The sequence below is a fragment of the Tyto alba genome, unplaced genomic scaffold, assembly GCF_018691265.1.
Source record: "Tyto alba isolate M040663 unplaced genomic scaffold, T.alba_DEE_v4.0 Super-Scaffold_1, whole genome shotgun sequence".
Lineage (NCBI taxonomy): Eukaryota > Metazoa > Chordata > Aves > Strigiformes > Tytonidae > Tyto > Tyto alba.
In genome coordinates, this window is record NW_024881261.1 from 16,267,010 (window position 1) to 16,280,549 (window position 13,540).

Here is a 13,540-nt window from a genome sequence, read left to right on the forward strand (position 1 = left end):
CAAGCTCAGTTAAATATAAGATTTCATTTCACTTAGGGGAAAGTTAGCTAACAGGGAAGTTTATTTGAGGGGTAGCGATGATTTGGGTGATGAACCAAACTGAATTAGATTTGAGTCACTGCATGTTTTTGTTAATATTTCCTACCATAAACCACAACTTTAAAAAAGGAGAGCAGCTGGGAGGAGTCTGGTAGTTCAGAAGACTTTAAATATGGCTTTTTGGATTTGCAATTGTACTGTAAGAGTGAACAGTTTAAAAAAAAAAAAAAGTGATTGTACTACTCCTTGTCTTAATTAGTTCAAGGTGTGAAAGAATGTTATATCAAAAAATTTCTTTTAGGTTTCATATTACTAATGGTCACTGTTTGCATACATTTAGAAACCCTTTATTCTTAGGACTGAGTTAATTGTAAATGGAGAGGCTGACTGGGAGTAAGAGGGATTTTGGGTGTTGATGGGAGAATTTTATCTTGAAGCTACTGTGAACAAGTCTTTTTTTAGTGAAGTAGAGAAACAGTATATGGTTTAGACTCCAATTTAATTGCTGGATTTAGCTTTGATAGCCTTTGGAAAAACTGAAAATTTTAAACTAACAACCCGCTACCACCAATCCCATGTGCTGCTAACAACTGATTTAACTTCTGCATTTCTCTTTGGAAAAACATTACTGTCTCAGATTTATTCTGTCAAGATTACTTTTTCCATTTAATATATCTATTAATAAAATACTTCAATCCTTGTCTAAAAGTTAGTACTAATACTTTTTCACAATTCTTTAGCATAAACCTTCCTCACCAGCTCTTCTTTCAATTCTGAGCAGATTATTTCCAACTTTATTTTCCTAGGAAGGGAGCAGAAGCCACCGAGGCTGTGTATTGTTTGTTCCCTTGTTTGTGTATCAAGTGAGGGCCAAAGTCCAACACACAGGGATGGCAGGGCCATCATCTGGCACTGTCTGATCAGTCTGGTGGGTCCAGTGAGGATGTGGCATGCTGGTACCTGTGGTGACTTCTACAGGTGTGTGGTATCTGAGAGTGGCTGCAGGCTGTTTAGCATCAATGAAATCAGGTGTGACCCTTTGTCCTAGTAAGCTGCCAGTGTGACCTTTATTTAGGTGTAGAGTTACTGGTGCGCATTCTGATGCTGATACATGTTGCAGAAGGGGCAGAGAAGGCATATTGCTTGAGAGAGTTCTCTGGAATCGTAAACTTTCATTCATTAATCTGGATTTTGTTCTGAATCCTTGTTGACTCTTGTTACCCACTTCAGCTATGGCCTGTTGCATCCTGGAGAGAAACTAGCAGTGTGTGTATCAAGCACTGTGTATGTAACATGCCAGGTCCTTTCAGTGGATGTCTTTTCTCTAAAGACTAGTTTTGGTTTGGTTTGTTTTTGTTTGTTTTTTTTTTTTTTAATCCATGTGTGATGTTAAAAAAAATAATGTAGCTTATCAGTAGTATATATGCTATCCTCAAATAACGCTGATTTAGCTAGAGGGCTTTACACCAGTATAGTGTCCCAGAACATTAAAATAGAATTGCTTACTAGTCTCTTTGTTAATCTGTATATTGAACATGGAGAAGTTTGGAGGTGGATTTTGAAACTAGTGTGATTTAGTTACTGCAGGGGGCTAAGCAAGCAACCATTAAAATACACGTGTTTATCTGCAGTAGTAGTACTTTGTGTCATAGGAAGAACACTTGTGATGAAAGGAAAATGTTGAAAATACATACCACTTTTTCTGCTATTAACCCTTGATCGGGATGACAGTTAGAGCTAGAATCTTTTTTTTCCCTAGCCGTGCTATGTATCAAATGAGAATCAGGGACGTGTATATAAGCAATTAGTTGTTAAGAGAGCAATTTGGTAAGTCTAGTGTGATGTGGTGTTTTCCTTTGTGATCTGCAGTATCCCAGCTTTCATATTTGGTGCTTAATGAAAGTCAAGCAAATACCTTTGAGGCCTGTTAAGCTTTTTTTTTTTTTTTTTTTATCCTGAGCAGCAATTCTTCAATATGATGTAAGCGAACACCAGCCAAGGTTTCCACCTACGTGTAGATACTGCAGGTGGCAGTCACATTTGCATGTTGAATATGTTGCACTTTGGCTTACTCTTTTATTACTGTACTTGTTTAGTGGTAACGTCACACCAGTAACACAGTTGTGTGTAGATCTATGGCGATTGATTACTACTTTGTAATTAAGGTGCTATTTTCAGACGCTTGCGCGAAGTCTTTTCTACTCCGAGAATTTGTGAACCCAACCAGAGACCAGCCAACAGGTTTCACTTTTCTTTGCCCAAAAAGCTTCTCTTTTTTTGCGAACAAGTTTTAAAACTGACTGATGCTGAGACTTAAAAAAAAAAAAAAATTAAAATAAAAAAATAAACTAAAAAAACCAAAAATTTAGAGAAAAATAAATAACACAAAAAGTGATGTTACCCAAGCAAGGCCTTCTAATAAAGGAGTGGCCCCCTCACCCATCCCTCCCTACCTGTGCAAGTCCTGCTCACATCAGTTTCCTTCCATCCAATTAGGCGACCTGGGAGACCCAGCCAGCACCATCCGGAGGGACTACAGAGTGGTGATGGGGTACCTCCAAGAAGCTTGCAGGATGGAACCAGGGAAGGTTATGGCCACTCCACATCTCTTAAAGTACCGCTGGCTCGATCACTCCAGATTAGTGAAGAACTGCTGAGCAGAAACCAGTTTTCTACAGCTGCCAGCCATGGGCCTTCTGGACTACAGAATCATGGACAGCACTTAATATTATCCAGGGAGGCTTCTTGGGCAAAACCACACTACGAATTCAATTTCAGCCGCATGAAATTCAGGGGAAATGGTGCACTCAGCAACATCAGTGACCTTCCTTTTCTTACAGAAAACTCTGCCTTTCAAAAAATGGCACTTCAAACTAAACAGGATGGGAAAAAGGACGTGAGCCATTCGTCTCCTGTGGATTTAAAGATACCACAAGTTCGAGGCATGGACCTTTCATGGGAGTCCCGCACTGGTGACCAGTACAGCTATAGCTCTTTGGTAATGGGTTCACAAACGGAGAGCGCACTTAGCAAAAAGTTAAGGGCTATCCTTCCAAAACAAAACAGGAGAAGTTTGCTGGATGCTGGACCAGATTCCTGGGGCTCAGATGCTGAGCAGTCTACCTCTGGACAGCCATATCCCACCTCAGATCAAGAGGGAGATCCTGGCTCCAAGCAACCTAGGAAGAAAAGAGGGAGATACAGACAGTACAACAGCGAGATACTAGAGGAAGCAATTTCTGTGGTTATGAGCGGGAAAATGAGTGTTTCCAAAGCTCAGAGTATTTATGGGATCCCCCACAGTACACTGGAGTACAAAGTTAAAGAGAGGCTGGGCACTTTGAAAAACCCTCCAAAGAAAAAAATGAAATTAATGAGGTCGGAGGGGCAGGATGTTTCAGTAAAGATTGAATTAGATCCCCAGGGAGAAGCAGCACAAAGTGCGAATGAATTGAAAGACGAGTAGGGATGTTGTAGAGTGCCAATTACTTTGCAAACTGGGTGAGCACTACTGCATAGTTCAACCACCACTGAGCGCACCTGATTCTCCTATTTACTGCAATGCTCTTTCCTTTGCAGTTTAGCATAGACTTGTGTGGACACAGGCGAAAGGTGTGCTCTGAATGTCACATTTGTAAATTTTTCTAGCCTGGTATGGTGCAGTTTCCCTCCTTCGTCACTACTCCCCCTTCTTTTTTTTTTCTCTCTTTCTTTTTTTCTTTTGCCTTTTGCATGTTTCTCTGTAATAGAGAGTTGAGTTACCTCACAAAGAATGCAGATCTGTGGAAGTGGACATCTTGCCTGTAGAGCTTGCCTGAACTTCTGGTGTTGGATTTTTCATGTCTGCCTTTATAGAAATAAGTCCACTTTTTTAAACTGATACTCTCCTAAAAACAGGCATTTTTCAAATGAGAATCAGACTGTCATTCTTCAAAATGTTTCAGAAATCTTTTTTCCCCCTCCTTTTCTTTGATCCAGTTGATTAAAAGATTTAAGCTAAATCAAGTTACTTAAAAATGGTACCTCTCTTGAACTCAGAGATTTGTTTATTAGATGGATAATCAATTGGGTCTAATTAGGCTCTCCACTGTTTTCTTTCTAAATTAAACATACTTACCATTCACTGTCTGCTTAGTGCTCACCCGGAGGGGAGGGGCGGGGAGGGAAAACTTACATACACTACCTTCAGAATATGTCAGTTAATTATTTGTAACACTACCTTCGCTGTAATTTTGTTTGATATTTTTGAAGGGTGATATTTAGACTCACCTGCTTGAGGATGTAGCCTTATCTCACGGAAGACAAGCTTCTCACAGTCAGGAGCAGTCAGGGTACACTAAATGATGTATTAGGGTATGCCTCATTATAACAGAACTATGGTTCTTTGTGACCTTTATGCTTTTTACAGACTTGATTCTGAGTTTACTAAACTAAGTGGTTCCAACAACTAGTTTAAATGACTCTAATCTGGGGGAGGGGGATTTATGTAACAAACTACTGTGATACTGCAAAAAAAAAAAAAAAAAAAAAGAAAAAGGAAAAAAAAAAAAAGGAAAAAAAAAAGCCCACAAAACAGTGATCTCAAACGTTACAACCTCAGTAGTCTGCCCAAATATCCACATTAGTGAAGGAGCTTGTTAATGTTCAGGGAAGAAGTAAAACACTGGTAGCCTGATCTAATTCAGGCTCTGCATCATATCTATCTGTAATACTGTCAGGGTCGAACACTCAATGAATGGGTGTTTCCTTTTTAAATATTACAGTTGCCAGTAGCAGGAATTAATCTAAGTCCTGCTTTTTTGTTGTTGTTTTTATTTAATCTATTTTGATAGTGGTTTAGCACATGCTGGAATAAGCATTTAAACACCGTAAAAGCACTCCATAAACCACACATCCAGTTTTGGTTTTTTGTTTTTGGTTTGTTTTGGTTTGTTTTTTTTGGTTTTTGGGGTTTTTTTAATGATGATATCGTTATCATTATATGGAGATCCAGGATAAATTTTGTACAGAACTTTTATCTTTAATACTTTCTGCAGGAGTGGTCAGTAACTAGGTGGAGCTTACTGGATTTACCACAGTATGACCAAATCAGAATTGCTGATTCTTCAGGTAGAAACAATTTGGTCTTAATCTGTGCAAAAGGTAGATAGAATTACCATTTTTTTTTCCCATTTGCACAACAAAATGAAGCATTGGAGTTTTTGTGTGAGAGCATTAAGTGATGTCAGTGATTGAAAGTAGTTTCTCAAAGTTCATGGGAGGGTGGCCTAGATATCCCTAGGGATGCTGAATGATTTCTGGAACAGTTGATTCTATTAGCCTCTCCCCCTCCCCAGCAACTTCATATTTTCAAAGGTTAGGCACACCATTGCTGTCATTTTAAATATGCACTGCTCATTCTTGAAACGGACTGGGCATTTGGCCCCAAGTATACTTTGGTTTTGTTTACTTAATATATTGTAGTACTCAGAATCCTGGTTCCTCGTAGCTCTCTAGTTGTCATCTTGGCATTTAAGCAGTTTAAGCTCAGTAGCAGTATATAAACTCTGCAATACATTCCAGTTTAGCTGGTGATTGCAATAAAGGCGCAGTTAAACGTGTGGTTTCATCTGCTGTTGGAGGTTATGGTAGAAAGTTTGCTGCAAGTTTGAAAAAAAAAAAAAGTAACACAGTTTTACTGTTTAGAGAGGTTTAACCTTTTGCAGTTGTCTTTATTTAAGCAACATGAGTTGAGTTTTATAAAACTTGTCACTGTAGTGTATGTGGGGTGCTCATTTTACTAACCTAAATATTTTGTATGTGTATGTTTAAGTGGGTGACAATCGTGCAGCAGAAGAATGGTGTGCCTACCCTTTAATGCTGCAGTTTTAAAAGAGAATTTGTCTTGTCATTTCAGACTGTAGGCTAAGAATTGTAAATAGATAGTGAGAAGTTGAGTACTCTTTATTTGCTTTGGTTAGAAAGTGGATTAAAAAAAAAAAAAAAAAAAAAAAAACAACAACAAACCAAACGTGTAACTTTCTCAGTTGAAATGTCCTGAGACCTGAAGATTGTAATACTCATGTCTGCAAAGCTTTTAAACACAACACTTGATCTGTGATAACTTAATATTCAGGTAATCTTTCTTTTTCGAGAAGCTTTTGAACAACCATATTTCCTCCAAAGGTCTCTGTTTAAAAAGGAAAAAAAATAAAAAAGTGTAGATTATTTTTTAAGCACTAATTGCATTACATTGGTAACTGCAATATGAAATAGCCATTATTGTTTTGTGAAGCATGGTTGAGATTAGTTAGTGGTCCCTTTTTAAAATTTCATGAGCCTCTCAAAAAATAAAAACAAATTTAAAAAAAAGCTGCTGAATATTCAAAAGATATATATTTTACCTTATTGTAGGTTTTGTAAATTTAGTCTGTAATATTCAGGTGCACCTTTTAATGTTACCTTTTTGTTTCAAAGTCCCATCTAATGTATTTTCTCTGAGGTGATTCATCACATAAGACTAGTATCACTCTAAGTGCTGCAGTGATCACTAATGTTTTGTTTCATTTTTCACTACATATTTTTTACAGGCGCTTTTCAGTGTAGCTAACTAGTAGTATTTGAGATCATTTTAAATATATGATTGAAATTAATGTTTGTCCATTAGCATGCTTAATTTTCTGCTGACCAGCAGTTTGCATGGCCAAAACCCCTGGTTGACCATATTTTGGTGTGGGAAGGTGTGGTTCACTGCTGTCTTTGTAACAAAAGCTTTGTTTCTCACGTTATTTCTGGTAAGTGGATGCTTATGTTACTTGGATCACTTGGACAGGAGAGAAGATTTAAAATCTTTCTCCTGCTACTCTTTTGAGATCGCATTAACGTGTAACATAGACAAACTGCAACCCTGTAAAAATCGAGATGTCGTTAGGAGGAGGCCTTTCGGGTATTTTTTGTCACTAGTTTTCTCTTATTCCCGAGAATGTCCATCAGATGTAGTTATTGGACTTAACAGTATTGTTGTGTACTACGTTGATGTAGCTGAAAAAGCCTGACAGCAAGAAACTGTGAATAATATTTGTGGCAGTCTCTGAAAACTAGTTTTTCAGTCCAAGTATCATGAAGGAGAATCCCTCTCCCCTACCCCATCCTAGAAAAGTAATTTTATATTTTGTGTGTATAAAGTTTTAAGAATCAAGTTTCATATTGTACTGAAGTTTAGGTGTCGCTTGGTAAATCTTTGCTGCAGCATATAATTGAAGATGAGTAAGGCTTAGTGTGGTAGGGGTCCTGGTGTGGAGTTAATTATCGTACAGTTCTGGTGAGAAAGCCCAACATGTATGAAATGTGTCCTTTTTTTTATTTGGACTTGTAAGATGTAAAAGTGCTTTTTTAGAACTCTGACCTATTACAAACTATTACCTCACTTTCAGCCAGCTGGATCCTCATTCCACAGTGTTGTAGGCATTATTGTGGCCGTAATGCTTGAGTACAGCTATAGAGTTGAACGTTTCCAGTTAGATATTGTAAGGACACGTTTCTGGACTCTTTTTTATTTCTGTCAAAAGATATTTTATTTTCCAGTCGTTCCCTGATTATTTTTTTTTTTTTAAGCTTAAGACAGTTTCCTTTAGAATTTATCTGTTGCACAGGAGAAGTTGCTGCATAAGCAATACAGGTATGCCTTTACTTTCTTCCTGTTGGAGAACTCATAATTCGATGCTTGCATTACCAACCCTATTGCTAGACCTGAAGTCAGAGTCTGAATTTTCATGGCAACTAGAAAACAAATTATTTTTAATAATGCAGGTGTACAAGTAGCATAGTACCTCTAGTCAGGGAACACGTTCAGCTTCTGTATTCTCACACAATTCCTATACCACCTTTTTTGTGGAGCTTTCCAGTGCTCAACGGTATTCCTAAACATGGGAGGCAACTGCACATGTGTTTAGACCGGTTAAGAGCAGACAAGGAATAGTCTGTGCTTTGTCTTGTGACAGGCCGACATTTGAGTCTAAATATTTCTTTCATGAGAGCCTGAGAGTACATTGCTTTTGCCTGGAAATTCACAGGAGCTGGCAAAGTGATTCAGGGGCTTTAGGGTTGAGTATGCTTTGTATAGATTGGAACAACTTTTTACTTCTGATTGAATTGCTTTTTGTATCATCTGCAACAATTGTTACACAGGCAAAACTGGAATTACCATGTGGTTTCTTTCCAGTTTACTTTGAAGTAATGCTCTTAAGATGTCCTTGAGTCTTAGGAGAAGAACACGGTGTCCGATGAGTGAAAGGAACACTGTGCTGTTCCCCTTGTTTCTCAAAAACAGTGTGGCTACATCTGTAATGTAAAGAGCTCTTTCTTAAGTGAAGACAAAATTTTAACTCTCCAGTGTAAGAATGCATATACTTGTTGCAGTCCAAACTCTTCCGAAGGCAAAGTTATTAATCTATACTGAAAGCTTTGTCACAATATTTTAAATAGCTCAAATTCTCTGCCAGGTGTTAGGGGTAGAACAGGGAGGGTTGTTACCTTAATTTTAATGAGGATCAGAAACTTCTGTGTTTTCCCCACAAATGTTTCAGAAACTAAATGTAATTTCAGTCTAGGTCAATGTTGCTTTTTCTTGGTACCAGTAGATAATTGTGACTAATATTGGTTTAAAAAGCTATACCTAAAAAAAAATGGTTTATGACTAGTTTTGGTACTATAAAGGTTTCCACTCGATCTCAATTTATATGGAAAACTCAGTAATTAGAACCTTCAGAAACCTGAAAATCTGCACTGCTAGTTATATGCAGTTCCGATGGATGTAGCAAATAAAATAGCCACTGCAGTAATTAATTTCTAATTATCCAGTGTATAAACACAATGTACTGTGATGATCACTAAGCAGAGAGATATTGCAGACTCAAAATGATCCGTAAATCCACTCCACATATATCAAAAAAATGTAAGTAGTTACAGCATTCCAGTGTCCATCTCTCCCTCTCTCCTGTTCTTGCTTTTCTCGGGGCAAAGTGTCTATACCAGTATTACAACAGCAGTTTTGGACTTCATGTCCTAATGAATTATGTCTATATTCAGGTATTGTCATAAAAAAACTTCATATTAAGAGAGCTTTATTTAATCCTCACAAAAATCTCTTAGCCTGGTTGCAAAATCAATTTTCCTGGGTGACCTACTAGAAGGAAGGTTATTTTTTGGCCTGTCTGGGGCATTTCATTCACCTTCTTAACAACAAAAAAAAAAATATATCCCCAAATCCCCACCCCTACCCCTGTGCTTGTCTCTACTGAATTGGTAAGTATAATTCAGAAGGACTCAAGATGATACTCTATTTTATGGAGCAGGGATTAGGACACAGTCTTCATTCTGACTGGAGCAGGAAAAGTTACTGTCAGAAAACAATTTCTGTGGTCATCACATAGTACAGTCTAACTTCATGTTTTTTCCTATTCAGAAATAATGAAGACACTACTACAGCTACTAATACAGTTTCTCAACTACTTGGTGCTACATTTCTCAAATATTTTTGCAGATAATATTTTTTATGCCTGCATGAAAGCACGTAAACTTTACTGTCACTATAAAAAGCACTTGTCTGACCTATTCTAAAGTACCAGAAAAGGGATAAATAACTGCAGCACTTTTTCTGTTACAATGCCAGAGTCTTAATTAAATCTGGTCTTCAGGTTATGAGATATTTTAAATGTACAATCTAGGATCATTAATGGCTTTTCAGGTCAGATCATAAGTTCTCTTGGGATACTAATCTGTCTTTTAAAGACTAGTACAACAAAATATTCTGAGGTTCAGGCGGGGGATGTATATATACATGCCTGATATTTTAAACTAATCATTTCAATAGACCATTTCAGGGCTTGACCTTTGGAATCTGGGATGATAGGTAGGGAAAGGGAAGTTTCCCTAAACTGAAAAAACATTTTGGACCATTGTTTAATGTTCAGTTTGAAAACTATATCACAAGAAAAATGGGTAGGGATTCTTTCTCCCTTATGCCTTCAGGGAATGAGTAGTATTTAGAATCTCTGGCTGAAATTCAAGCCTTTTTACCATGTAAATTTTTAATATAAACTCATTGACATGCTTTTTACATCCAAGGACTGAAAATGGATCTTAATGTTTAAGTTGTGGAATGGTATATTTCTTAAATGAAGGGGGAACATTTAAAAAAAAAAATAGATTAGAATACCAGCATTAGTGAGCTTAAGGAATTTTAGTATGTAATAGCAAAGTATAGCAAAGTATTTGATTAAAAAAATAATCTTGAATTGCTAGTCTGTAACTAGGTGCATTCTAATTTAGCAGGTGAATATTCTTTACTTATCGATATATGATGGGCTTTTTGCAAATAGAAACCTTTATCTGAGTCCCATGTGTTGCTTGTACTGATGGGATGTATGCTTACAGCAGCTTACTGCTGCTTTAAAATGTATAAAATATGTTTTGAGTGTTTGCTCATAACTCTTTCTAACCTCCACTTGTTAAATTGTCAGACATTGGTATTTTATCAGTCCGCAATGTAAGTTTAAACTAATGTTCTTAGGAATCCAACTTGTACACACACTGTTTAAAAACCCTCAGGGACAGTTTACACACTATCCTCACTCAATTCAGGTACTTGTACTCTCTTCTTAAACCTAGCAGTGACTTGTATTTTGTTTTGCTTTTCTTTTGACGTGCTGATAGCACATCCTTGATGAATGTCAACTTAAAACTCAGTTCAGGTATCCAGGTATAACTCAGCCAAACGGATTTTAAAGCTGCATATTTACTCTCCAGCACACAGTGCCTCAGACACTTATAGTGGCATTCTGTATATTCAGTTATTACTACTGAGCAGATCGCGTGGGGGTTCCTGGTATGTATTGTAAGAAATTCCTATGTATATTATATAATATGTATTATATTATATACATATATAGTATATATGTTATCTTAAACTTATATATTTTAAAATGCCACTACTAGCCAGCGCAGCTAAAAATGAAACACATTCCCAACTGCTTCTGCCAACGGCAGCAGCAGCTTCTTAACGTGGCTCTTGCTTCTCTCTCACCATAACTACTTCTAACCTCAAGCACGGGTCCTTGGCTGTCTGACCTCTACACTCTAGTTATGCAATGTCCTTAGAGAATTCTGTGCACTGGCCACTGTGATGGAAACCAATGGGCCGGGAGTGCTTTGAGTTTATTAGTAATTGTTCTGCCAAAGTTGGTGTTTGTATGACAAGCGTGTAAACCTGTCAGATAATCAGCAGAGGTCCAAGTGTGCGTAGTTGCTTCCACCTAATTGGTAGGGCCAGACCCTCAGCAGGTGTCTCCTCTCTAATGCTGAGCATGAATTCAGCACGTGTTGGCACTGAACATCTGTAGTGACGGGGCCTCTGTGCTGCGCTCGCGAGGAGGCGAAACTTTAAAGAAAAATCTGCTGTTCTGCTCTTGCAGTGATCTGTTGGCAGTCACAAGTCAGCAACACCTCTGCTTTATTATTTGACACTTTACATCTAAAAAGTCTTCTCTTTCTATTTATGTAACCCATAGTCTTTGAAGAGTATGGAAAATGGCATTTCTCTCTGACCTCTAGAAGTTCAAGTGTCATGGGAAAAAAAAAAAAAAAAAACAGGAACCCCCCCCTTTACTCTTATGGACCTCATTTCAATATACTGTTTACAGTTTGACGGAATTGTATAATTTAATATTTCTCTTGTACTGTAGTTTATATTTATTTACAGATTTTTTTTGTACTGTGTGATTTGAATTTTTTGTTCCTTGCTATGATCAATGTTTTATGTAGTAGAGCACTTATGATCACAAATTAAGGTTTTTGGTTTGATTGCACTACATTAATTTTTTTTAATGCAGTTCTGATTTTTTGACTGGACTAAATAAGCTGTGTCTTAATGTATGTGATAAGTACTTTAAAATTTTTATTTCATGTGGTCCATTTATTTTTTGCATTGTATGTCAAAGCGCTAATTCTCTTGTTGTGCATGTGTAAGATTTAATGGCTCCATTGTATTATTTGACCATGTCATTTTGGAAACACATTCCCAGCTGTAACGTTGTGTATGGTAGTTTTCACTGGATGCTAGACTTTTCAAAACCACTATTCTTCTAATAAATTTTGTTGTGAAAAACTTTAAGGGGTTCCAATTCTGTTGTTTCTAGTGTGTGCTTTCTAAATGCCTGCACTAGTCACCGAGGTTATGAAATGCAAACTATCACAGATTGAGAGAAGCAGGGGAAGAAGTGAAAATAGAAGGTAAAGCAGATTCTGGCTGAAGGATCGAGCTTTGGAGTCTGTGCGCTCTGTTTGATTCTTGTCCTAAATAGGATTGGCGATAAGGCTGCTCTAGCAGCTGGGTAGGGGATACATGTGAAAGCTGAAACGCTGTCTCGTAGCAGCCAGGTCTCATGAACTCCCGTACTCTAATTTGCTCTTCCCTACCAGCCACCTTCATTTCTTTCACGGTAAATAATTTATCCAGTGAAGAATGAACAGTCTCTCGGGGCAGGGGGCCAAAAAAAGAAAAGAAAAAAAATTATGCGGGTTTGTTCACTGGCCACTTAATACTGAGTCGAAGTAGAAACGGTGGTAAGGATGAGAGCCTAGCAGGGCACCCTGGCTGCTGCCTGGCGCGGTCGGTCGGTCGGTCGGTCGGTCGGTCGGTGTGCCTGCCTTGGGTCAGGCGGCGGGGCCCTGGCCTTCGGGGCTGGACCGGGACCGGGGCGAGGAGACGGGCCCAAGGTTCCAGGAGGCTGCCTGGCTGCCTGCTCGCACCAGTAGGCACCGGTGTTGCTTTTATTCTCTCTGCAGCCACCAGCTCTCCCTCCGCAGGGGGGACGGGCCCCCAGCTCCCCATTTAACCTAAGGAAAAGCTCCAGCGGCTCTGTCCCGGTGTCCTTCTGCACAGGGGCACAAGGCGGATTCAGCAGTGGCACCACGCTGCAGCTGGCCTTTGCTTGAGACCTGCGTTTACGTTTTTGCCACCGTAGTTTAGGTTGAACTACTTTTGACATTATGCATTATTGATACCAAAATGCTGAATACTAAAAAGTAGGTTACAGTAAGTGGTATATAATGGAACCCATGTGAGTTTAGACGTTTCTGCTAACCTTTGTGTTTAGTCCTAGGATGATTTTGAGAGTGATGCATAGGGATTTCCTAGCTTTAGGAAAATTTGTAATGCTGTACACTGCCTAGCCAAGGCTTCTTTTCTCCAGAGAAATGGGCTTTCTCAGCTTGTGCTATTGAAAAGTAGGTAATTTAGGGTTTGAATTTGCTAACGCGATTTTTCAGTGCCTTTTTTTTTTTTTTAAGATCCTTAAATAACTGTTACGGTACAAACTAACTTGTATTCATTGTATACTAATACTGGATTAAAAATAAAAAGCAAAATGATAAGGTAGCTGGGTGTTGTCATTGGTTTAGCTTTACTGGACAAATCTCAAAAATTTGGTTTGACTAGAGACCACATCTTACACTTACTCAGGAA

The 13,540-nt window shown here is 38.2% G+C and overlaps 1 protein-coding gene across 5 annotated transcripts in view; it reads left to right on the forward strand.

Moving 5' to 3' along the window:
- LCOR (ligand dependent nuclear receptor corepressor) overlaps window positions 1-13,540 on the forward strand; it is an 81,324-nt gene that overhangs the window by 49,643 nt on the left and 18,141 nt on the right. Inside the window, exon 7 of one of the 5 annotated variants that reach the window (XM_042789702.1) lies at window positions 2,536-12,187. The exons of the other annotated variants lie outside the window; for them this stretch is intronic. Coding sequence (XP_042645636.1) covers window positions 2,536-3,505 — 970 coding nt within the window. The 3' untranslated portion in view covers window positions 3,506-12,187. Of the gene's footprint in view, window positions 1-2,535; window positions 12,188-13,540 lie in introns of those variants that run through there. 5 annotated transcript variants of the gene reach the window in all.